We start from the raw sequence: 25,190 nt of genomic DNA, 5'->3' as shown, positions 1-25,190 counted from the left end.
CTCTGGTGGCAGGAGGAGAACACAGTGCAGGGTCTGCACAGTGTCTGCCCCCCTGTTAGAAGATGTGGAGGGTACTTTGGAAAGCCTCATCCCAGAGCAGGCTTTTTGGCTATCCTGTGTATGGGCTGTGCGACCTAAACCACCACATGGTCTCAGTGGGAGGGTGGCTGGAAGCAGGTGTGCTTCATTTCTAGTATAATTATGTGGCCACGTAAAACTGCTAAGGAGTACAAAAGAGGAGAGCACACTCTCCTTATGTTAGCAGTAACATCAAGATGTTGCTGAGTTTTGATCACTCTTTCCTCAGGACAGAACTAGACTTCTGACTCACTAGAAAGGTGGTATTTCCTAGTCTGGTTAAGCCTATAAGATGTTTGCAAGTCTTGTTAATTTTTCAATGATGTAAATTAGTTAGATGTATGAGATTGAGAAATTGCAAACAAAATGCAGATTACTGAAGCAAAACTGGAAGGTGTGGTGGTACCTCAGGTTGTATACCCTGCAGCATTATCTTTTCTTAGGATTGCTTGCGTCCTTTGTAGTTTGCTTGTTTAGATTGCCTGTGCTCTTTTTATGAAATGCTGAAAAGCTGTGTCTGGCTTCTTCCCACTTCGCATCATAAAAATTATTTGATTAAAAGCATGTAGTAAGCTTCCTTTGTTCCTTGTTCCTCGTGTTTCTACGCTTTGATGTTGCCATGCCATTTTTTCTGAAAACATCTTTCCTTCATGTGTGCGTATGTGGGCATCAGTGTGTCACCTAAGCCTGTGTAAGTAACTACACTGATTTTCGTTAATTTTTGCTAATTAATAAATGAAGAATTCTGCTGATTTCATTAGGAATTCCTGATGAATGGTCCTAATAATCAAGGACTATGCCATTTGGAGAGAACTTCCTTATACTTGGGATGCCTTGTAGTTTTTGTGTAAAAGTGACACTTACTATTATGCTACTGTAACTTTCCACATTCATAATGTGGGTCAGAAGTGATTGTTTGGATGCTAAACGAATGCATTTAAAAAAACGGAATGCCTTCTCTGTACTGTTCTGTTGTCTGTAGTTTCCAGGTCTGCTCCTTGTGTTATCATAGTGCTTGCTAGGATGCTGCATAGGGGAAACACCCATGTGTTCTTCTCCCCCTTCCCTACCCTGTGCAACCAGGCATTACAGAAGAACTTTTTATGTGAACCATCAATGTTTGTCGATATGAAAAGTTTTTGCTATCACATTATGCAAAGGTAGAAATTTGTCTGAATTTCAGTGTTCTGGCAAAATTGTCTGTACAGGTTTGGAACAGAAGAAATACCAAACCTTTAATTAATCACATGTTTGATTGAGGCGTAAAAGCTGAGGCCCTTCACATATGGCAATTAGAGAGGTCTTGTTAGCGGACTTGTATTATATATGCTCAGTGGAAGAGTGGATGTGAACTGACTGGTCTGATTACAGGACTAATGCTTTTGTGTGTTCCAGATAAATTCTTAATTTTTCCAGCTCTCAAAAAGACTCCACTTTACTGTATAGTTTTAAGTGTGCATGTCTATATTTGTAAACTAAGAATGGCTCCTATGATCTATAAACTTCTAATAAGATAATTATATAACTTAGTAACTTAACAACTGTAAGTTTAAAGACATAGGCAAATGCTTTGTTTCCAGTTGGGTGATGGTTTTTTGGTTTGGTTTTTATTTTTTAACTTTTATTTTGATCTCCTTTTAAATTACCTGGTTGCATGCTTCATTTTATTGGCTAAAACCATGAGTTCTCAGTATTTTCTGTTAAAGTACAGGAAATGTTAACAAAATATTTCAGATACTTTTAATAAAAAGGCCATTGTGATTTTGCTTTGCAGAATTTGTTATTTGAGGAAATTTTGATTGTACTGGTTTCTTATCTGATGCTTGCCCATAAGGTGACCCATCCTTTTCAATGTGTTCTGTCTTCTGAGTGTTTTCTCAGAGGGTGTGATAGTACTGACTATCCTTATTCCCTCTAACATTAACAGGGATTTTTTTTAAAACAAAAAATTCTACTCTTCTGCTTCCACCTGAAATGCCTATCAGCTCTAGCAGATCTCATACCTTCAGAAGCTTCATAATTACATTTCCTGAAGCAGAAGTCAGGCTTAAGGAAAGGTGGAGTAGCAGCAGTGCTTCCTTGTGCCTGTAACATCCTGCCCATAAAAGCAGGGAAATAGCTGTTTGGAAAGGAAAAAAGAACAACTTTTTGAACTTTCTGTTGTAAAGTCAACACATTCTCCCATTCGCTGCTTAAGAACAAAGCATGTAATCATTTTCCCCCTTCTCTGGTTTCCTGGTGGCCATTCTCCAGCATGGCAAAATAACTTGTGTTTGGAGTCGGGCCATAGCATCAGGTTGTAAGCAAGCAAGCCCTGTTCTCCGGTGCAGCCTAATTGCTGTTCCCCTGACCTTTCCTCAGATGGAGAGTTTGTTTATCCAGCTTCTCCAGTGGGATATTCATTAACCATGTTCTGAAGTCTTCTGTTCACACCTTCCTGGAACGCCTACCAGTTGTGGCCTTCTACTCTGTTCTCTCTCCACTGTGTCCTGTCAGTATTGATCTAAATAGCACTGGTATCACCCTATTCTTTTGTTGATGTTACTAAAAAAATAAATGTCTGAGTGTAACAACTGTCCTGTAATTCTGATGTGATTCACTGCTACAGAATTGTCTGCCCAGATACAGAAATGGTGAATTGATGAGAAAGGAGCGGCATGCTCACATAAGCACTGGAGATGTTAGTGGTGTAAACTGTCTGCTGATACATGGCACCAGGCTAGCACAGTGTTTGGGTAAGTTGGGACCTGTGCCATGAGGTGTTTATTGCACTGTAGTTCTCTCTTGCTGCAGACTTGGTTAATGCTTTTTTATGTTATCTCTGGTCTTTTTTTAAACCTGTACAAAATTAAAACCCTGGCTTTCCTTTGCTAGTTCTTCTGTTTTCAGTTTGTTTATTTTGTTCTTTTTCACCTGTAAAAAGAAAAAAAAAAAAACTATTTAAGAAAGAAGCCTCCTGGATTTGTGGAAGTCACCTGCAGCCTTGTAGTGATTCTGTTAGTGGGTGAGGGCTGTGACAGCTGACACTGGTTTCTCAGACAGTGGTAGCACCTAACAGAGAACTGGGCATATGGCTAAAAGCAGTCATCTTTAAAATTGTCTCAGCATGAGAGGCACCTGAATTGATTTGTAAGAAGTTAATGTGTGTGTGTATTCTGGAAAACAAACTCATACTGAAACTGGGCAGCAAGTGTATTTTTGCAAAAAGGGTTGAGACGCAAGATGGTGGCAGTTTTCAATTTTTGTAATGGTAATAGTGTGTTTTGTCTTTCTTTTTAGAGAATGTAGGAGTTTTGAAGACACTTGTGCTTTTGTCAGTCCCACTCTGCTTACAACTGAAGTGCTTGGTAGCCTTAAATGTGTGTGACTGATAAAATCCAGGTGGTAGAAAAACAAGAGATTGAAACCCCTCAGAAGCAGGTTATCATTACCATGCTGATGAGTTTATTCAAGGCATAATCTTACTGACTCGGTTGGTTGGTTTCCTCACAATGCAGCAATCTGAGGGTTGAGTACCATCTTACCGGTGTGGTCTTGAGGTCACTAGGACATGGGCTTTAGTGGGTGGTGCCATGGAGCTGGATGGCTAAGGTCCAGCAGCCACCTGCCTTTTACCAGTTTGTTCTCAGCTAAGCCGTGAATGCTCTACTGCATCCCTCATCTGCAAGATGAGAGAAGTAAGTTGAATCCAAGAATGGTTCAAGCCTTTTATTTTCTTTCTTACTGGAACAGCAGTCAAATCTGAGCTCTGAAGTCATGATAAGTTCAAACTGGAATTCCAGTCAAATTGAAGGAAGGTGGAGAAAGAACTGAAAAGTTCCAGTTTGCTGCAGCCTTGAGATAATTGCGTAAGGGGTTTTGGTTTTCATTTTTCAACATTTGACCTCTTAAGGCTGGAGATACAAAATAGAGGTAAAATCCTATCATTAAGGTCAGTTTAAGTTTACACTACAGTGGTACATGGTCGCCTACTTTGCCCCCATCCATTTTTCTTTCTTGAATTTTTGCAAGATTAGCTTAGGGAGTAGTAGGTAAAGCTGATGATTATATTATGCTGCTTTAGAAATGTCTTTTGGATACTATCTGATTTTTAATGTGGTAATATAAAGACTGTACAGAAGGGTACAGTCATTACAGTTTTAACTGTTAATGAAATGTGTCAGGTGATATAAATTTTCTGGAGTGTGAAAGAAGGAGGAAGTTTTTCATGCAGGCCAGACTGCAGGGGTGCGTCCTTTTGTCTGCACTGTGAAATATCTGATTTGGATGTCTCTTGGAAGAGACTGGTTTTTAATATTTCTGTGGAAGCTGTGTAGAGACTTAATTGCACAAATTGCAGTGAGACAAGTAGTGTGGTAAAAATACTTCCTATGGACTTACTTCATGAAAACCTAACTTGTTTTGAAGTAGAGCTACAGTCAGTGTGAACTTTATTAGGTTTTGGATGGGATTAGTTTTTAGCTCTGTTTGTTTTGTGTATGTGTGTGTATATATATATAGCAGCAGTTACATAAGTTGACTGTAAATGCATGTGATGGTTTTATCATGATCATATTTAACATACTAAGAAGATATTTTTTGCTACTTTAATTAGAGGTTGTGTATGAGCTTTTGAGGCCTTTCAAATGCAGACTTCATTTGAAAAATAGATAGCTGTACTTCCTTAATTTTGTGGGGGTTTGAGATGCATGTGTGGTAGAGGAGGGCATTTTTTCTTCAGAAAAGTTTCAAATATGAGTTCAGCACCAGGTTGATAGAGACAGTAACAGTGACTATTTGAATTTGCAGAACTTTATGTTCTTCAAACAAAGTACAACATCCTCCCCATGACCATGGAATTTCTTTGAGAAGGCCATTCATCTTTCTCAAGATTTTTTTCAGTGTTCTGGTCTGTGATAAGGGAAAACTGTCAGAGTTGTTCTATATCCAAAGAGCCAGTGTGTGATGTTTCCTAGATGAGAATTGTTAGTGTGCATTTTTGAGGTTTGTGTTTTTTATGTGGAACAAATCCAAACAAAAATGACTTGGTTGATGGGACTGTTGTGACCATGTGTAGGCTCACCATTTCTGTCTAACACCAGCCCTAAGGCTTGGCCTGATTATGAAGTTGTTGTCTTTTCTCGATACAGGCAGGTTTTGTCAGAAGGTTTTAAAAGTAATTTGGTGACACAATCTTAGAGCTACCCAACCAAATCCAGGAAGGGAATGTTGCTCTAAAGATAAAATGGTGCTTGACACACTTGGCAAAAGCTGGCACATCAACCAGCTTCTGCTGAGACAAGGCCCACGACTGAGCTTGCTTCAGACTGGAAAGTGCTGGCAGTAAGCACGGGGAGAAGACTCTATGCCTTGGCCTGGCATGGTGCTTGCTTCCCCAGGAATGGCTGGGTGGTTTCCAATGTCAGTTTTAAAGGAAAATGTAGATAGTTGCATTTGAAGACCTGGGAGGCTGTCATTGTAAACCACCTCTTCCTACCTTGTGTTGGATGGAACATGTTGGATTCTCGCATTGCAGGGTCACATGCACCTGGTGTAATAACCTGGAGCCCTAATGTTACTTAGCTGTTTCATCTCTACTTGTGTTAGTACCCTGGGCTTCAGACCATACTTAACCTTCAAGATATACTAATTAGTTTTCAATACAATATCTTTTATAAGCTCATTTCCTAATGGTCTTTTAAAAGCTTGACTTTGTTGTACAGGTCACAGGGGCTGGTAATCCATTTTAGTTCATTAAACACCTTATGTGCTTAAATAGCCAGCAGTTAAAACTCACACTTTCTGAAGAGGAGACCTGAAGGAAATGATTTGCTGTCTGTGATATTTCTTACATCTAGTTTTACTAAAATTTGCAAAACTGAAACGGCTGTTAAATGTTATTTAAATCACTTAATATATTTCTTTAAAAATATGTCATAGTATGGAGAGGGGAAAATGTACAAATCTGTGTAAAATCTGTTGTGTCTTTAGGGACAAAATCTAATGCTAAGCCTGAGTTGCTATTATTTGTACAGTTGGTTTTCACTTTAAACAGATGACAGATTTTTTGAAACTGGGTTGCATGCCAGTAGTTAAAGTACAACCATGTAGGGTACGACAGGGTTTGTAACTAGGGGTTTTCAGAGGTGAGGTCATGATGAACTTAAATGAAACTCAAGCAGCAATGTTAATGTCACCAACAAATATATTCCGTTTTCTAGCCTTACTTCCACAATGCCTGAATATGAACTGTGTTCATGTGGCCTCTGTTTGAAGGAAAATAATTTGTTAAAAGGAATAAAGGGAAGTTACAACTTTTGTTTTGTTTCTCTGCTACTTAAAAATATTCACCATATAAACATCTGAGTGTTTACATCAGAGGGGGCAGACAGGAGCCGTAATGTTTTACTTTGTCATTCATTGCTTTCATTAGCATGCCAAATCACATGGTGGTACTTGGGAAAAACTGAAAATAGTCAGAAAGTAACAAGTATTAACTGTAATGCCTGTACCTTGTAAAATTATGATAAAATTATAAAATGTGGTGTTGCACGGGGATTTCTTTAACCACTATGGAAGGGAGACCACATTGCATCATGGATAAAAGTAAAGATTTTTCATATACCTGTAGCATACAGATTGATAAGCAAAGAGCATCTAAGCTTTGGTGCACCTATGTTGCAAGTTCTGTCCTGGTCTGGTCCTCATATCCCATTTTTGTGCTTAGTCACCCTGCTGCAAAATGATTGAGAGGATGGAGCAACTACCTTAGGAAAGACTAAGGAGTTCAAGGCTTCTCGCTTTGGAGAAAGAAAAAGAAGGTATGTGCGCCTGTGGCTTACAAAATCACAAAGGTGATACGTAAACTGAATGTGAAACTTGGGTTTACCAGCTCCTGCCATATTGGGATTAAAGGGCACTCAATGTTTTTAACAGAAGTTATCTTCTGTCTTAGTAGAAGATCAGCTTAAAGCAGATGGCAGTACCTCTTCACACTGCAGTCATGAATTTCTGGAACTTGCTGCCACAGGAGGTGTAGAGACAGGCGGTGTTGGCAGGTTCAGAAAGGGCTTATGTGCATGCATAGGCACCAGGCCCATAAATGGACACTGAACAGACTCGGAAGGGAGGTGCCGTCTGAATTCCTGCTTCCACACTTGTGGATGCCAGCAGAGAGGCTGCAGAGATAGCTCACGTGCTTGCTCGAAATAGCCTTTGTTTTTGCTGCTGTCAAAGGCAGAATATGAGGCTGGATGCCCTGTACACCTGACCTGGGAGGGTGCCACTTCTCTTGCTCTGTCAGGAGTTTATGGTGTGGGCTGTTCTTGAACTCTCTCTGACTGTCAGGATAATTGTTCAAGACTCAGATCAGCCAAACCTGCTTAGAAAAACAAAATCTTTTCCTAAAAAAGAGACTGCTTCCTTGCCCTGTGTGCCACTGTGAGAACTGGATCTCCCTGAATGCAGAAAGCAAAAGGTATTACAAGAAGATAGATTATTTTGCCCATGTCCATCCTGTGAGAAAAATTCCCCTTTCCCTGACCCAGAAAGCAACCTCACCCTGTTCAGGAAGATGCAAACATTACAAGGTTCAGCTATGTGATAAGGTCAATGCCTGTAGGTACTTAGATGTTAATGTTTCCTCCTGGCCACCCTGCCCCTAGTTGGTCTTCTTCACACCTTTATGGCTACTGGTGTCTCTGACTGGCTGTGACGAGTGTCTCTACTTGGTGAGTCTCAGGGTTTCAGATGAAGGAAGAGCACGTATCCTGAGTTCAGGCTTGCCCCAGGATAGGAGAGATTGCTGTCACTTGGGAAGCTGCTCTGCTCTCAGAAGAGTTAGGATGAGGGAGAAGTAAGGTGCTTGTTTCAAAATAGTTTAATTGCAAGGTTTCAGTTGCTGTCTTTCCTGTAGCAGTGCTGGCAGGCAGTAGGAAAGAGAGTATTCTTGCTAGTAGAAGGAGTAACAATTGAGATCAGAATTCCCTTTATTTTGTTTCCTGTATTCTCTGTTGGGCTTTTTTGTTGTTGAATGATAGCACTGTTAGTTAAATCCTTTCTTTAATGCAAATGTAGTGTAAATAGGATGCACTAGCTGAAATTTTTATGACTAAACAAGACTTCTTTTTTTAATTTAGATTAGGCCGGATTTCTCATTTTCAACCCCTTAGTGCTTTATTTCAGAAACTTCCAGCCACAATTTACAGCAATCTTCATTCATCTGACTGAATCATGTTCACTGTATGTGTGTGATTAATGTGAAACATGAGAGCTGAGATAGGGATTGATATGTCTTAAAAGATTGCTTGAGTTCCCAGAGGTCTTTGGTTCTTCAGATTTCTCATAAAAATGCTTTATTTAAGTTCCCGGGATAGGTTTAACCTTTTGTCCATTATATTTCCCTGTGTCTTTCAGGCTGAAATATTGAAGAGGAACTTAGTTCTCCATTCCTCAAGAGATGCTAATTTCTTAAGTTTTGTGAAAATACCAGGTTGGATGGAAGAGAGAAACCTTTTATCTCTCCATGAATAGAAGGCTGCAGTAGCAGTTTGGGGAAACCAGACATTTGACTCAAGGCAAGGATCCTGAGGATACAGGCTTCATGGTTTTGGAGTTTTCTTTGTTTGTGAAACCTTTTTTCATCCTCGTCCCATAGCAGCTTGTAGCTGTTGAGTTTATTAGTGCTTTCTTACTGCATGCGAGACTAGGCTTTGGCAGAAGCCGTGAGACTTAGACTTCCATAAAACCCCTGATGTGATGTGATTCTTCTTTTTTGGGACCACAACTTGACTTGCAGTTCACTTTAATTGTAATTTGTGCAGTTTTAGTTGTGCTTCTTGAGGATTCATGCTGAGCGAGTCTCAGCTAGGGCTTTGCACTCAGCATAAATGTTACAAAGAGAGTGCTGCTTCTCGAAACATCTGTGCTACGATAAATGAGATGAGCATGGGGGGTGGAGGCGATAAAGAAAAAACTTTTTCTGCTCTTTTTGTTGGGAGGAAGCTCAACTGTGAAGAGGCATTGCATCATGAGCTCTAATGAAAGACCAGCTATTCCCCTTGGGAAAATGAAAGCACTTGCCTCATTTCCCTCTTAGGGACAGCTGTTGCTTAGGAATTTCATTTGAGAATTAAATCCTGCTTTGGTTGAGCTGAGAAATGGCTTTAACACAAATGGCTGCCAATGGTGTGCACTGTAAGTGTTGTGAAGGACAGAATGATTTTCTTAACAATTAATAGCTCACACTAGAAAATCAGTGCTTTAGACCCAGATATATCTGCACGGATTCTGATGTATTCAGCTGTCTCCTTGGGACTAGTTTTTATCTTTCCCATCTTTGCTGGTCTGAGGAAGTAGCAGATCACATTTGCATCAGGGAATGGAAGGAGACCAGGAGCTCTGATGAGGAAAACACTGAAGTGGGCTGGGAGGAGAAAGGGATGCTGACATGGCAGACATTACCAAGAATATAATTTGGCTAGGTGATGGAAGAGAACCTAGCTCAGGTTCAATTCTATATATTTTATTTTATTTTTACAAAAAATAGCATGGAAATGTTTGTGCATTGTTTTATAGAGAAGGTTCATTTTTTGCACACTAGCACCCAGAAGTGCTATATGATTAAGCCTAGCAACATCTAGGTCTTGGTTGATGGAAGAAGACCCAGTGTGAACTTCTCTGCTGGTTGTGTTTATACTTCACTCTGCTGCTGTGACATATGCAAGGATCTGTGGTTAGGAAACTCATCACCAGGCCTAACTTTTGAAGAAAGGTGGTTTCACAATTCCTGATGTACAGTTGTTCTGAGGTGCGTGCTGGGCATTTTGTAGGGAGTCGGAGATGAATCAGCTGCATCTGAATCAGCCTGGAGATGAATCATGCTTCCCTTGTGCCTCAGCAGCACACTGACTTTGAGAAGCTGTGCCCAGTCTCACCTCCAAAGTGCTCTTGCTCCTTTGTTTGAAACAGCTGACTTAGGAGCAATTACTTTACCAGTAGTCCCACCCTGAGCAGGTGTGGCTTCAACCACTTTAGTGGCCATTGCAAGAGCAAGATGTCAGAAGCATGTTGTAAAGCATGGTAGAGATGAATTAAGTATTACTGTTGTATTGGATGACTCAAGGTCTTCACAGGTAATAAATTTACCTGCTGAGATAACAAAGTGGAATTTGATCTGCTAGACAAAAGCAGAGTTAGCAGGGGATGGCTTTTAGTGGGTCCTGTTATGAAGGACCTGTTATTTCCTATGGGAAATGAGTTTGCCAAGTCTTCCTCTACCCACCTCAGTATGCTGGTCAAAGAAGACTTATTTTAACTTGAACATGGCTAGCAAAGCTGTATGGCAAAATTTAAGTGCTAATGTATACTGAGAGCAATTCAGCTTCAGGAAAGTTGAAAAAACCAGGGAAAAAAACCTATATACCATCTTGTCAGCTTCTCTTTGCATGTTGGTTAAGCATAATTAGGAAAATTAAAAGACACAAGTGCCTCAAATCTGTGTGTCCTGCTTAATGATACTCACTGAGTGCAGCTGACTCAGTGAATCATGGTGGGCTGAGGCTTTCTTGTTCATAAGAAACCCAGTGAGTTGTTCCTTTGTTGGCTTTCTGTTGACAGCAGTCATATGGGATTTACTGTCTCTGCAGTCTGTGTGACAGCAATGTGATTTTCTCTAAGTCCTGGTGTGTATCTAGTGAGGAGGTTTTGTTTGCTTGGTTGAAGCTGTGCCCTGATGAATGAGTAGTTGGAGTGTTCTCAGCTTTTTTTTTTTGGGGTGCAAGATGGTATCGCCAGAATAATTCATGAAGACCTCGGGCTTAGGTTTCCAGTGGCATCAAGTTCTTTCCTCTTCTGGGACATGTCTTCACTTTTCTCTGCCTGTGGTCTTGATGGTGAAAGATGGTGGAGTAGGGTGAAAATGATGACTGAAGTAAACAGCATTTCTGCCTATTATGTGTGGTATTTTTATTGAATGATTTTGGGTCCATTTGTCTGTTTTAATCCTAGTAGTCCTCTTTGTATTCAGTTCAGAGGTTTGCTATGAACTACGTGCTGTTAAAATTAATTGAGGCACAGGCTTTGGTTGTTTAGAAAATGAGTTAGAGGTACATTTGTTGGCAGAATGCTTGCTACAGAAGGAGGTAATCCCTGCTTTTGCGTAAACACACAGATGTGTTTTTTGTGGGCTTAATTAAGCTTTGCCAAAATTGTCTGGCCTCTAGTGCTAGTGCAAGAAGGCAGAAATTGCTGTGGTATGTTCAAGTATGGAATCATGTCTGACTCATTTGAGGGAACGACAGCTGCCCCAGTGATACCTTGTGGCCCACAGCTCTATAGTGGAGCCGCACCTGAGAAGGCTGACTACAAGGGCATGACCAGGGCAAGTCTATGGGAAATCAGCTGGCTTGGATGCTGTGCTTGGATTTTGCTTGTCGTGCCTGGTTCCACGGCAATCCCCAGGATTAGAGTGATCTCGTGGGGTAGTGTCGTTTCTAACCAGATCAAATTTCTGTCATTTTGGGAGAACAGAAATGTATATGAAAACTCTCCTGTGTGAAAACAGGAGAGAATTTCTTGTTGTCTGTTTATACTTATTAATTCACCAAGGTTTTTTTTCTTGCTCTTTTTTTTTTCTCTTTAATAATGCATACAGATAATTTCCTAGCTGTCAGCCTTGTGAGCTTACTCTGTGCCATTGCCATTAAAGGCAATAGGTTCTTTTTGTCACCTACAGTTATTAAAAGTTGTTTTTGTGAAATTAAACCTTGAGGTGCACAGAAGTTAATGCAAAATGTTTGTTTGTTTGTTTATTATTTTTTTGTAAACAAAGGTTGATGTTTCAACATAGGTTGAGGTTTTTTCCTCTTTCCTGGTTTGTGTTTTTGCTTAACGATAGTGGATGTTGTGGGTGACCTCAGTAATCATCGTGACAGTCAGCTGCAGCTGGGTAGGTACCTGGCTGAACAATCAGAAATTAATTAATAACAAACATTAAAGCTGAGGTGGCCAGTATTGGAAATTCAGTATCAATACTGTTGGTAGATTGGAGAGATATGACCTCTACAATGTGCTTGCCTGAGGTGAGTCTTGGCTGGCATCCATGTGAAGGAGTTTGTCTGCACTTACAGGGAATGTTGCAAGTTAAAGCTTGGGTTCTTGAAATGTGTCATATAGATGTAAATAGAGGCCTGCAGACTTTCCTGTCCCTTTAGTATCCACTTTTTTTCCTTTGTGTCTGCTTTGTTTGCCCCCAAATAGAACACTATAAAGCTGAAAGAGCCTTTGGAGAGATGAAGTGGGCAGTTTAGATGAAACTGTGTCCGTCTTTATTATGACAGTTTGGGGGAGAGGGAAGATGAAAAATAGAGGGGCAACAAGGCTTCATTTCTCTAGGGAGAATAGAGATTTGAATTCTGAAAATGTTCAGTAATTTGGTGTTTGTAATATAGTAGGTGGTGTCTGGCAACTGTGCAATACACAATCTTAGAACTGTGTTTAAGGAACTAATGGCAGAGTTGTCTTTCACTGGTATTCCTTTTTTGCCTCAGTTTCCTGATTTTGGAATAAAGGTATGTTCTCTGTGGTATGCAGGAAATCAGTATCTGAGCCCAGATCAGAATTCAAGGTTTCTGGCTTCAAGTTCTCCATTCAGACCACACCTTTCTTTTTATAGCTATGGGAAAATAAGTCTGCTCCAGCATGTCATTTAGTGAAATGCCATATAGGAAAAGCAAAACTAAGCCTAAAAGAGCTAAAAATATTTGATTTTAAATTAGGAGACACAAAAAGTTCAGCAGATTCTTTCTGGCAAGTGGAAGCTTACAATGGCACAGCAGATGTGCTCATCTTTGGGGTCCTGTCTGGCAAACTGAAGTGCCTGCAAAGGTGTATGCTGAGTTGTGCTGAGTGGTGTCCAATATACTGGGATACAGGACTGGCCACTGAAGTCAGGGAAGTCCTTTCTCAGGATATGCTCCACTGGAATGTGTTTGTGAGGACAGATGGAACTGTGATTTGGTTTGTCCGTAGGGTGAATGTGTTCAGGTGTTCTCTGAAAGCATCGAGGTTCTTCAAAGCGTCTCCCTTGTCTAACTGAAGCCTTAAATCGTCAAAGCTGAGAGCTGGAACTCTTTCATACTATATATGGCGTTTGTGCCAGTGGTAGAAACTGGAATGTATTTATAACACTGGTTTGCTGTGGGAATACAGACTGGGAACAAATGTTTGTTTGGAAAAAATCCAATTCCAGGGTCGTCTTTTACTGCTGCACGTGAAATCCATAGCAACCTCATAAAAGCAACAGTTGAAAAATCTTAATAGGCCTTCCCCATGGAAAAAACATGCAATTGGTGTAACATTATGTATCTGGAGAGTTACTTGCAATGGTTTATGTAGTAGGCAGTGACCCTGTGTGTAACATCCTGTCTGTCACGTTGGAATGCAGGGATGCCGTCGTGTTGTTGGCACATGCTGGGATTGTCAGGGTTACTTGTTAGGACGTGCTGCTATTTTCAGATGTACTCCTCATTTGTTCAGAAATACCTATTTGTGCCCCAAGTAATATTTCATGAAAATTTTAAGTGTTCTTAACAGGATGGCATGGCATTGACAGGAGGAAATCAAGCCATAAAATGAGCTGAGCTGTTTTGCATACTGCTGCAAAATATTCGAAGGAAAACAGTTGGCAACAAAAGGGCACAGGTGTCTTTGGATGTGTTGATTAAACCATCTCCCTTCACTCTGAATGTTCTGTTTGATTTGCTTAATGTGTTAATCCTTTCTGTTGCTGCACAGCTAATTACTGTTATGTTGAGCCTTTGTGGAATAATTACCATTTGGAGTAATGTTCATATCCAAAATCATAAAATAATTATTATTATTTTTTATTTTAAAACTGCTGTCTTGTTTTTGAAGGATGTTCAGAAGGAGAGAGAACCTCACATTTATCTCAGTAAAGAAGAAGTTAAAGAGAAGATACAAAGCTATAATTCATCTGTCACTGATAAATTAAAGATGACCTTGGTAAGTTTTGCATAGGATTCCTGTAATTTTTAATGCAAGCAGTTGAGCTGTAACTTTGTAGTGCATTGTGAATTGCTTTATTCTCAGCATCTTACATATGAAACTGTTTTAATGATTTTTTAAGTGACATTTCCTTAGATCTGCAAATTAAATCTCATATCTGAAATGCTTCTTATCCATGTAACTCTTTTATATGGATCAAAAAAACCTGTTGTAAAAACAAACTGGTGTAATTTGAAATGTGTTTAAGGTAAACTGTCAGCTGACACTAAGGTGAAAATTTGTCAGAATTTTCTGACAAATTCTGAAAATGCTCAGATGGTAAAAATGAAGGTATATTTATCTTGTTTCTGCAGATAAATTTTTGCCAGATTTCTTTGATAAGGATGCTCAACGAGTGATAAAAATTAAAACACTCAATATTTATTATAGGAGACTTAACTTTCAGAGTAGTTATATAGGTTTTCAGCATGAAGAGGCTTTCTTCCCCCTGTCCTCAAAACATAGACAGTACAAACTGGAATACATAAGACTCATAATTTCCAAGGATTGTGAACCAGGTCTGATATTCAGTCCAGTCTACTCAGGACCATACTAATAAAATTCGCATATGCTTCACACGCTGTTACTCAGTTGTCATGCTGTCCAAATTTTCTAATACATGACATATTCCCGTGGGTGTATATGGAAATTTTGAAATTCCATTATATCCTAAACCATGTAAGTATGAGTATGTACTGAGAAGATCTTTGTTATGTTTTTGCATGTGGATCAGGACTTACTATGCCTAAAACCAGATTGTCAAAAGTTTTCTAGCTCAGTAAGGTTTGATTTGCTTTACTATTTTGTCTTTCAGAAGAAACTGGAATAAACAATTTCAGATGTTGATTAGATTGGCATTTATTCTGGGGTTTTGTCTGGGTTTTTTTTTTTGTTGCTTTGTGGGGTTTTTTGTTTTGGTTTTTTTTTTTTTGGTTGGTTGGGTTTTTTTTTTCAACATGATTTGACCATCTAAATACCTCATACGAAGTTGACAAAGACAGCTAAAGTGTGGGAGATAATTTCTGTATTTTTGCAGTAAATCTGTTGCCAAAGATGGGTGTTAGTGATCTTTTTCACTTCATAGTTCTCTCCTAAAGTTAAAACCTATCACTGGTATGTCATACCTGTTGCTTGATGAGGTCCTAATATACTTAGAATTCAATGGTTATTATTAAAAAACCGTTAATACTCAATAGTTATTAATAAGCAAAATTAATATTCAGAAGATATACCAGAAAGAATAACTGTCTGAACTACCACAACAATACCTTTCCTATGAGATGTTGTGTATTGCAGTGGTATTTAAACTGTGTTCACCACAGTGAGCATTTTCATGTGGCTGCTCCACTGCTGTGTCACAGCTGGTCATTGCTGACAATGTTAACGGTTCAGTCCTTTCCTTCACTGCAGAATGCAAATGGGATTTACACTGGCTTCATCAAAGTGCAGATGGAACTATGCAGACCCATCACTGTGCAGTCCTCCCAGAGCCAGGGGAGGTGTGCTCCCAGCAATACAGAGACCGCTTTTTACTTGCCGGACGGCTGCGTGAACACCCTTCACATCAGCAGCACCAACACTGTTCGGGAAGTTATCGAGGCCTTGCTCAAGAAGTTCTTTGTGGCTGACAACCCTGCGAAGTTTGCACTTTATAAACGCTGTCACAAGGAAGATCAAGGTATAAGCTGAGCTTGGGGCATTTTGGTAGTGGAAGGGTTTGGGGAAGAAGTTGTGCTATAGTAATACTTGAAATAAGCCAGGTGGAAGAACTCAGATAAATAGGGGTGACAATCTTCCTACCATGTCTTTTTTTTCCCTATGCAAAGTAGCATGGTAAGACAGCAAAAGATCTGGGGGTATTTCAGGATAATTCATCGAAGACAAAGTCACCTGCTAAAACATTTACACAGATCTCCTGTGCTTTGCAGTCCATCCTATTTTATTTTATGCTCCCTTCTCAGACCCTACGTTTCAGCTGGCCTGATACACTGCAGAGTTGTGAGATTAAGCTACAGGACAGGTTTTTAAAATGATAAACCCTGGTGTCTGTGGTGCCTGAGGTAGTGGCGCTGGCAGACCACTCTCAAGGTGACAACCATGAGCATGTGTGTTGTGCTCCTGGGTGTTAATGCACATGGCTTTCCCTGGGCACTGGCTGCTGTTAGGAGTTTGTTCTATGTTGTCATGGAAATACCGGAAGATGGAAAAGAGGTTTTTTTTAGGGAAAGGTGCATTTTACCAAAGTTGTGTTCTTGCACTTAGAATCCACCTTCTTTCTGTGGACATTGAGAGCAGTTTCAGGAGTTCAGATGTTTCTGGTTGTCAGGCAGGCAGAGCTGTCTTTTAGACTTTGTGTGTGAAATTTTAAGTGGAAAAGGTATCTGAACAGGAATACACAGCTCTGATGTTGTAAGTGCTTAAATAGAGCAACAGATCTGTGTGTTGTATATTTTTCTTGTGGGTTTTTTCTCCACCCCAGCCCTGCACATATTCAGCTGGTGTACTGTGTTGACTGGAGGCCATTTCATTCCTGTGTAAGTGCAGTGTTGCACTGTCACCATCAGTCAGTGCTCAGCTCCTCCCTAAAACTCACCACTCTAAACCAGTCTGTAGACTGATAAACAGTGTGTAAATTTTGGCTACACATGCATCTTTCTGAAATCTTCAAGCATTAGCAAGCATTAGTCATAGCGTCAGTTGTTCCAAGTGTTTGAAACATTGTTGGTAAAGATGATAATTACTGTGGTTTCCTTCTCCTGCAGTTTATACATGCAAGCTGTCAGACAGAGAACATCCCCTCTACCTGCGCTTGGTGGCAGGCCCCAAAACAGAAATGCTCAGTTTTGTTCTACGTGAGCATGAAACTGGAGAAGTCATGGTATGTCACACCCGTGCTGGGTCAGTGTTTGTGTAACTTCATGGATGAGTGGGCTTCTGTTTGAGCTGTGCTGACCAGACAGTTCATTTTTTGGAAGCAGACTTTTTTCCCCTGTTAATTTCCTTTGTGCTTTTGTGTTAATTTCCTTTGTGCATTTCATTTGTGGTTAGGTTGACCTGTTGTTACTTGCAGAAGAAAAAAGCAGTTTAAAAGAGTAAAATATTTTCAGATACCCTAAGATTTGCAAGGAAGGTGCCTGATACTGTTTCAGTTGGAAATGGTCTACAGTGTCTGAGACTTTGTTTAGAAATACTGTATATATAAAAGATTTATGTATTTTCTGTTCGTCTCATCCATTCTTTGCTCTTTGCCTTTCCAGTGGGAAGCTTTTAGTATTCCTGAACTGCAAAACTTCTTGCGCATACTGGACAAAGAGGAAAATGACCAACTGCAGATCTTGAAGAACCGCTACGCAGCTTACAGGAGCAAACTTGAAGAAGCCCTTCGTGGGGTGTTGAAACCGGGTTAAAAGGGGGCCAAAGGACTCTCAGGAAAACGTGTGCTACCAAATGTCAATAGAGCATGCCAAACCCAACGTACAAAGAGCAGCAGAGAGTAGTTTTCTTTATTCAGAAGACGGTTTTGTGATGCCAGGGTAGACTTAGTTCCATAAGCCAGGTCACTTAGCATCTTGTACCCACAAGTAAGGGATTCTGCATGTTTGTACATCAGTTTGCAACCCTCTGTGTGCCTAGAGAGTTTCCCAAGTTATCTTGGTGCAAGCTGTGAAACTGTAAGCAATTTCCTAGGATGCTATGAAATAAGATTTTATGGTTTTTTCTTCTTTGCTTAATGGTATCTTTACAAGTAAGGATGTGCAAATTGATAATTATTAAAGCCATTTGGACGAGAATTAGTAGGAGCACTATCTTAGAGATGAAATTGATTTGCACTACCTTTCTGTTTTCAAATAGTTACTGTATAATTTGTGAAAGAACTGTTATAGGTGTAAGGCATATGAGATCTTGTGGTTTGTACTGTGAAATTTGTGGAAAGCTTTAAAGTGATCTTTCTGAAGAAGGTAAAGAGAAAGTTGAAGAGAAGGTAAGAGTTGGGGGAGAAGAACTCTTAATAGCTGACAGAGGAAGTTTTAAATGAAAATAGTATTTACACAGAGGAAAGTTAAAATACTAATTCTACAAGGTTAAAGTTTTAGTATGTTATAATATTGTGAATAAGTTTTATGGTTTTTAACTGCGTAAATCCACACTGGAAAAGAAATAAAGATAATAGAAATAGTGGGAAGGAACGAGAAGCAAAAGCTAAGTAAGAATGGAAATGGAGCTGCACATACAGGTCCCTTTTGGAGAAGCTGGTTCCATAAAGGCATAGTCAGGGTTTGAAAAGTGTTGCAAACCTAAAAAGCTGCTTACTTGAATTCTGAAAAGTGGTCCATGTCTCAGATAACTCTGTGAGAAATACCTGTCTAGCGAGGGCTCAGACATAAGCTGCAACTACAGATGCATTTGGTTTTTATTGTAAGTCAGGTCTTTCCTCTGGCTCAGTGACCCATTTTTAGGCTGGATAATCTTGAATTATCATATCTAAAAGACAGAAATAGCTTCCTCTGCTTCTTTCTTTGTTAAAGGCTCAGTCAGGCAAAGAAAGTAGAATTTTGTATTCCCGTTTCCAGCCCAGCAGAAAGTTAGTATTTATTGTCTGTGTTGGTGACTGAGCTTAGTAACTCTTGCTTTTAATAATTCAAAAGGTTTTTTTCTTATGGTTTTTAAACTCTTAATTGAAAGACTGATTACCAAATTCTGCAGACTGCTGATTTACTTGATTTAAAAGTAGGAAAAATGTAGCAAGAAAACTTTTTACTTTAGTGTAAATATAGTTGTTGTTCTTTCAGAGTTATTTATCTAAAAAAGCATGTTCAAAAGAAACCAAAGAAGTGGGTGTGCAATAGAAGCATGGAAGCATGAGGCAGATTTGAGTGACTGATACCGTAGTCATTATTATGCCGGAGAGGAAATGAGTTGTATACTGGGGGCTGGGGGAGTGGAGGAGTGCTAAGGATTGAAGAGCAGCAGAAGTTGTGGTGGGGTTTTTTTCCCCTCTGTTCTTAATGTCTTAGTTTTAAATTCCCAAGGAATTGTTAAAACTTTGGTGACATCTAATGGATACTGTGTGAAACTCCAAGATGCTTCTGTTCTTCCCCTTAATTTTATGTAATTGTGCCTTTGTTTCCTTTCCGTAGTAAGATTCTTTTTAAAACTCTTCACAAGTTTTTTAGGTAAAAAGAATTTGCAAGCTTATGAGACAATCATAATGTTTTAAAGGGTTAAGAAAAATTAAGAGTAGGACTAACTATAAAATATATCTAAGGCATATCTTGTTTGTTTTTTAATTTCACATGTAACATCGTAGTGCATGTGTGAGTTAGTAACATTATCCTCAAGTGAGACACTTTATAATGGTTCAGGGAATGCTTTTGTGTTTTGTTACAATTTGTTTTTCTAGGAATGCAGCAGCATGTTGGTGGGTATTCTGTTAACATCCTAATTTATGTATCTGCCCATAGCTATGTAATCATTGCATAATCGCTGTCAATATTGAACCATTTGTTGCTCAGATTTAAACACTGTTTGAGTTTTAAAGTTGAGTATAAAAATATGTGAATTTTGGTTTTACTTGAACTAAACTATCAGTCTTTTTAAGTAGGCACATCTGCATTTACTTTAGCCAAAAACCTCAATCAGTGTTGTATGCACTATGAGTCTTGATTTGGGGTGAAGGGGATGGGGGTGGGGGACCAAAATAAACTTTTAATTTTGTCTTAGTCCACAGTTAATTATTGTAAGATATCGTGTGTGGAGTTAATTTTCTTCTTTTTTGTTCTGCACACTGGCGGTTACAGCAGCTTTAATTTAAAAGAAATGGTCGTGCCTGGTCAGTTTTATCTTTCTTTAATTTTAGCATCAAATTGAACTGTCAAAGCTTTTGTTGCAAAACTGTTTTCTTGTCACTATATGATGGTACCAGAATGATGAAATGATGAGGGAGGGGAAATGCAGGGAAACATTAAAATGTATGTCTTTAAATACAAACATTTAAACTATTTATAATTTTAACAAGCTTAGTTTTATTTTTGTAGGGAAGTTTTTATTCCCCTTAAAGTTATTACTGAAATGGCAAAAAAAGTGATGGTTCCATTATTAAAGTTGAAGTTGGCAATACTTTGGTTATGTGACGTGTGTCTGGTTTTTCCCTTACCTGACGGTGTTGTGGTCTCTTTGAGGCCAAATGGATTTCCTTGTAAAGCAGCAGTAAGGCCTGTGGGCAGACACAGCTGGCCTTTAGCACACATTAAGGGTTGCCTGGGAGAGAGGGAGGGAGCTGAGGGTGGCGGGGCTCACGGAGCTGACCCCTCCATAGGGGGGAGCGCAGTGGTGCTGGGTGGGACAGCCCAGGGGCGAGTGGTTTCCTTCTGTTAAAAACACCGTGCAGAATGAGGCCAGTACACCAAGGCTGGAGGTGATACCCTGGTCTTCCCTCCCCGGGAAATGCTTTTCACTCCTTTTTATCTTTAGTGGTGATTTAGTGGTTTTCTTTGGTAGCATCCATGTTTAATTTTCCGGTTACTTATTTTGTGTTTCTTAAGTGGTTTATTCCTCCCTGATTGAATTGGTAGGAGGGAGCTGCTGAGCTGTTTGCTTTGGTCTCTGTGGCACTTCCCTGGGCACTGTGGCTGCACAGCAGAGGAGATGGCAGTTGGCTCAGCCAGTGCCTTGAAGGCTGGTTCATGTGAGACCTCACAGCTTCGTGTGTGCCACAACCACATTAGGGCTGTGTTTGCACTTGGTAAGGGCTGCAAATAGCAAATACTTCAACACTCAGGCAGGGTGGGATGGATAAAAGCCTTAACGATACTGCAGTCAGTGAAGCTGCTGACCACACAAGTGACTGGGCTCTGCCTGTGGCAGTTATGTACTAGAAATACAACTCAGCAAAAGAAACGTGTGTTTTGGTGGTTTGGGGGCAGAATCATCCACCTGGAGACTGACGAGTTCAGTGCAGAGGCAGAGCAGGACAGCAGCAGTGTTTGTGGAGCAGTGGGGCCACTCCTCTCCATGGCAGGGATGGACAGATTGTCAGTCTGCTGTGTCTTCCTGCAGGCCAAATTTTTAGCACTCAGTTTAACATTTACAAAAAAACCCCACCAGACTCTGTTCCCTTCCTGCCCTCCTCCTGAGTGTGTGAATATAGAACCGTTTTCTTTCCTTCCCAGGTTCCCAGCATGGGGATTTCCAGCTGCAGTCCTTGCAAGTTTTGTCAGCATTCACTTCTTACCATCTCCCATTGATCTAGAACCGTTCAGGTATGTTCTCCTCCTTCATTTTAATGTTCAATAGCATACTTGTATTTGTTGGGAAATAACTGTGCTATCAAAAATTTTCCTACACTTTTCATCTTGCAGGAGCATATAAATGACACTGTTTAAGTTCATATGCAGGAGAAATTGTTTCTCCTATAAAACTGGAAAATAGAACCACTTTTTTTAACAAATGCCTTTTGAGCAAAACAATGCTGACTAGTCCAGTATTCATACATTCATGTAGGGAAATGTTAGTATACCTCAGACTAATAAGGAATAAAACTGTCTAGGATTATTGCAATTTTGTGTTTGTATTCGTTTCAGAAAATAAAAACTCCTAAGAGTCTGTATACTTTTCACTTGGGCCTGAAAGCTCCACAGAATCCTTAATTTAGTCTGAAGTACTAGTTTTAACAAATTCTTTTAAAAAAGAAAAAAGATAATACCTTGTTACTTGTATCTGGAATAAAGTCCTATTATTTTAACTGACTTTCTAGTCCAATGTTGTCTTGTTTCTTACATCTATTTTATAATTAATTTGGTGCCATTTTGAGAAGTCACCTCCTCCCTTAGTTGGATCAAGTGAATAAAAAGTTGCAGAGTGGACAAAGAATCCTTACAGGAGAACTGAAGGGTTCCGAGTCTCTTCCTGCTGATGACGAAGGCAAGTGGATGACTTCCAAATGGGTGAAGTTATGCATTTGCTACATCTCCTTGGTCAAGAAGCAGGGACTGTGGTGAAAATTTAAGCCAGACAGAGGAGACACGCTGTGATCTGCTGTTTACAACACAGGTTTAGTGCTGTGAACTGAGGACGTCCCTCTTGATGTGTGAGTTGGTAAGAGAGATTGTTGCAGTAGCCAGTATGGAGAAGTAGGCAATGCCCAATCCAGAGCAGTTTGAGCTGAGCACTTCAGAGGCCGAGCCAGGCTGCTGGCACTAGTCTTGTGGTGTTTTCCAAGGAAATATTGCATAGGCCAGGACATGTTTATCTGAAAAGCACCTTCTTGTGTTATGTGCTAGCAAGGTGAGAGGTAATTCTGGAGTGTCCTTGTTTGCCCTTGTGCAAGCTGAAATTAGAAGTGTTTTCAGTTGTAGCGGCGTAGGTCTGAAAGGGACCCAGCACAGCACCCTGCACTGAGGCACCCAGTACTAGCAAATGGCTCCTCAAGCTGTTTCCTTCCTGCTTTCCTCAAAGGTGATTTTTAAAAAGTGTCTTTTTTTGGCACATTCTGTTCTCTACCTCTCTCTCTACAACTTTTGGAAAGGGCAGTGTTCACAACTGGAATTTTGAAGTTTTTTTTAAATCCAAGGATTAATCCTGCAAATGCTGTGTTGCCAAATGTAACTTTTCAGGATGCTGTGTAAAGTACTGTCTTGGTTCTGTCTTTCTTGAGTGCATTTTGCATATGAATAAGACAGTAGGTAGTTCTGTTTTGCCTTCACTTTACCACGAATATCCATAAGAGGAGTGCAAAACCCCCTTCATTAACTCTGTAAACCTAAATATAGCACTGTGTGTGGCCTCGCACATAGCATGAGAGAAAATAGCATTACAAGTCTAAGATTTCTCTTTAAATACAGAATCTGGAATGTGATCAGACATTTCAGCTGTTTCCAGCATGTCTCAGGAGGAATTAGAATGCCAGTATATTTTATGACAGTGAAGATCAGCCTCTGTTTTTTTCCTAGGCTTGGTTGTTGTATTAGAACACTGGCTCTGAAGCTCTCCCTTCAGCTAAGCAGGTGCTTTCTGTATGCCAGTAATCCTAGACAGTTCTTTTAATCTAAACTTGTCAGCTGATACTTTCAGAATCTGCCCTCTTTGCTTCTAACATTTTTCCATAGATGTAAGCCAGCAGATGTTAGACACTTCTGTATTTTTATCTGCTCTGGTTTGTCTGATGAGCACTTACAGTCAGAACCTGTGGGTTTTTGGTAATACTGGCACAGAAAGGCAGCATAACTTGTACAGAGTATCTTTTAACCTGTTGCCAAGTGACAGCACTCATTTTTAAATGTAAACAAGGCTGAGTGAAAATGCAGTTCACATGCAAAAACCCCAGTATCTACTTTAGTTCAGTCTATGTAAATAAAAGATGTATCAGAGGAATGTTTCCAGGAAGTTAACAGACTTAACACTAAAAGTGTGTTTTGTTAACAGCAGCTCTAGGACTGCTCATGTGCATTGTGCTGTTCCAGAGCCTGGAGCAGCCCAAAGGCAGGAAGACACTCTTTTCTAAAGGTGGGGCTTAATTGCTGCTGATGTTTTTTCTTTAATACTTGACAGAGAAGCTTTTGAAGTTACTGTACCATTTCAAAAGACTTGAAATATTTTTGTGAGGTTTTTGCCTTGTTAATTTGAACACTTTAAAAGCAGAGAAGAAAAACACTAAGCAGGTATCCAGTAAAAAATGTGGTTAGTCCTTAAAACATCACAGCTCAAACAAACCCACAACACACTTTTATTTTGCTGAGGATTTTCATGTTGTAGGAGAAGGGTTATGTTCTTGGTTTGGATCAGTCATTGTAATGTTTTTCTTTCATCTAGTGCCTGTTTTAACATGGCAGAACCCTCAGGACAGAAAGATAGATCACATGAGTTCTGATGCTTTCACTGATTTTCATCAACAGCATGAGAATATCCCCATGAATCTTTAGTCTCATCCTTGATGCCTTTGCTGCCAACCCATAGGAATCTAGCAAGAGTCATGGACCTGGCTTTTCCCTAGAACTTGCACAGGAAAAATGAGGAAGTGGGTGATTCAGTTGTGTTCTATCAAGTCCCTCTTATTCCTGTTTTTACAAAATGGGGGGATTTTGGCAGCTGGAATAAGTTCAAACTACTTTAACACCTTGAGAAAGCAGACACTGATTACTTTGAGATTTGTGAGCAATTACTGGACTACAGCTTTAGACACAGTCTGGTGGATATTATCAAAATACTGACAGCTGAATGACTACAGCAGCATCTGGAATGTAATATATTGGCACTGCCCTTTCTTTCTAATCATGGCATTCCCCTGCCCATCCCTTGAATGAAGTATCAACGCTGTGTATGTCTTTTTCTAAAACAGGTGATTCCTTTAGCCTTGTAACAGCAATTTTCTTCACAGACAGGGCTTGTTCTTAGAAATTAACAACAAGGAGATGTGGCAAGCTTCCATGACAATGACAGCTGTGTCATTGGGGCTGTCAAAATTGGCTGATGGGAACATGTATCTAAGTAATACAGAGCTGCCCTTTTTTGTGGTGCTACAGTAAACTTCATAGTTTTCATAAGCTGGAACATCAAAATTAAGAGAGCAATGTTTCAGGCAGCCATTAAATATTTTTGTCTACTTAATGGAACACTGCTACCTCCTTGCTGAAGGAGAAATTAACCACATGGTTAAGCAGAAATGCAAATAAAATGCAGAAATACATGTTTTAATAGCCTGTGAAAGCCTCAGACTTAAATAGGTTAAAGGTGTACCAAGTCACCTTCTTCTATAGTTCAGGAAAGTTATGTAGTATTTTTAAACAGAATCATCAAAGAAATTCAACTCGGTAACAGGGATTGAGGTGAGTAAGTAGCATGTATCTTAGTGTTGGTCACAGTTCCCATTTTGGAAAAAGCCTTATGTGGGATGTTGTTCTTCCTCTTTCCTGGGGCAGCAGATGCTGGTCTTAATTATGCAGAGCAGTTTCTCCACTGTGCTTTCTGTTTTCCATTTATTCAATGACACCAGTTTCCCAGGAAATGCAAGCAAGTACAGGTTGCATTTCAGTTTGTTCCCTCACCTCAGGGTTTCTTCCTGGTGCAAAGTAGTC

General features: G+C 39.8%; 1 protein-coding gene and 1 long non-coding RNA gene across 5 annotated transcripts in view; one reads left to right on the top strand and one right to left on the bottom strand.

Moving 5' to 3' along the window:
- RASSF3 (Ras association domain family member 3) overlaps positions 1–20,238 on the top strand; it is a 75,271-nt gene extending 55,033 nt beyond the window's left edge. For all 4 annotated transcript variants that reach the window (XM_032107067.1, XM_032107065.1, XM_032107066.1 and 1 more), the window contains exons 2-5: positions 13,972–14,079; positions 15,532–15,799; positions 16,884–16,999; positions 17,379–20,238. In XM_032107067.1, coding sequence (XP_031962958.1) covers positions 13,972–14,079; positions 15,532–15,799; positions 16,884–16,999; positions 17,379–17,528 — 642 coding nt within the window. In that variant the 3' untranslated portion in view covers positions 17,529–20,238. The remainder of the gene's footprint in view (positions 1–13,971; positions 14,080–15,531; positions 15,800–16,883; positions 17,000–17,378) is intronic.
- Positions 19,146–25,162, bottom strand: LOC116443147. Its single transcript, XR_004239750.1, has 2 exons — positions 21,055–25,162; positions 19,146–20,335 (listed from the first exon to the last, which is right to left on the bottom strand). It is a non-coding gene; the product is annotated as an uncharacterized LOC116443147 (long non-coding RNA).
- Between the last annotated feature and the right edge of the window lie 28 nt (positions 25,163–25,190).

This window comes from Corvus moneduloides, chromosome 4 (genome assembly GCF_009650955.1).
Source record: "Corvus moneduloides isolate bCorMon1 chromosome 4, bCorMon1.pri, whole genome shotgun sequence".
NCBI classification, from domain to species: Eukaryota; Metazoa; Chordata; class Aves; order Passeriformes; family Corvidae; genus Corvus; species Corvus moneduloides.
Note: the sequence above shows the minus strand (reverse complement) of the source record. Positions and strands in the feature narration are given on the sequence as shown.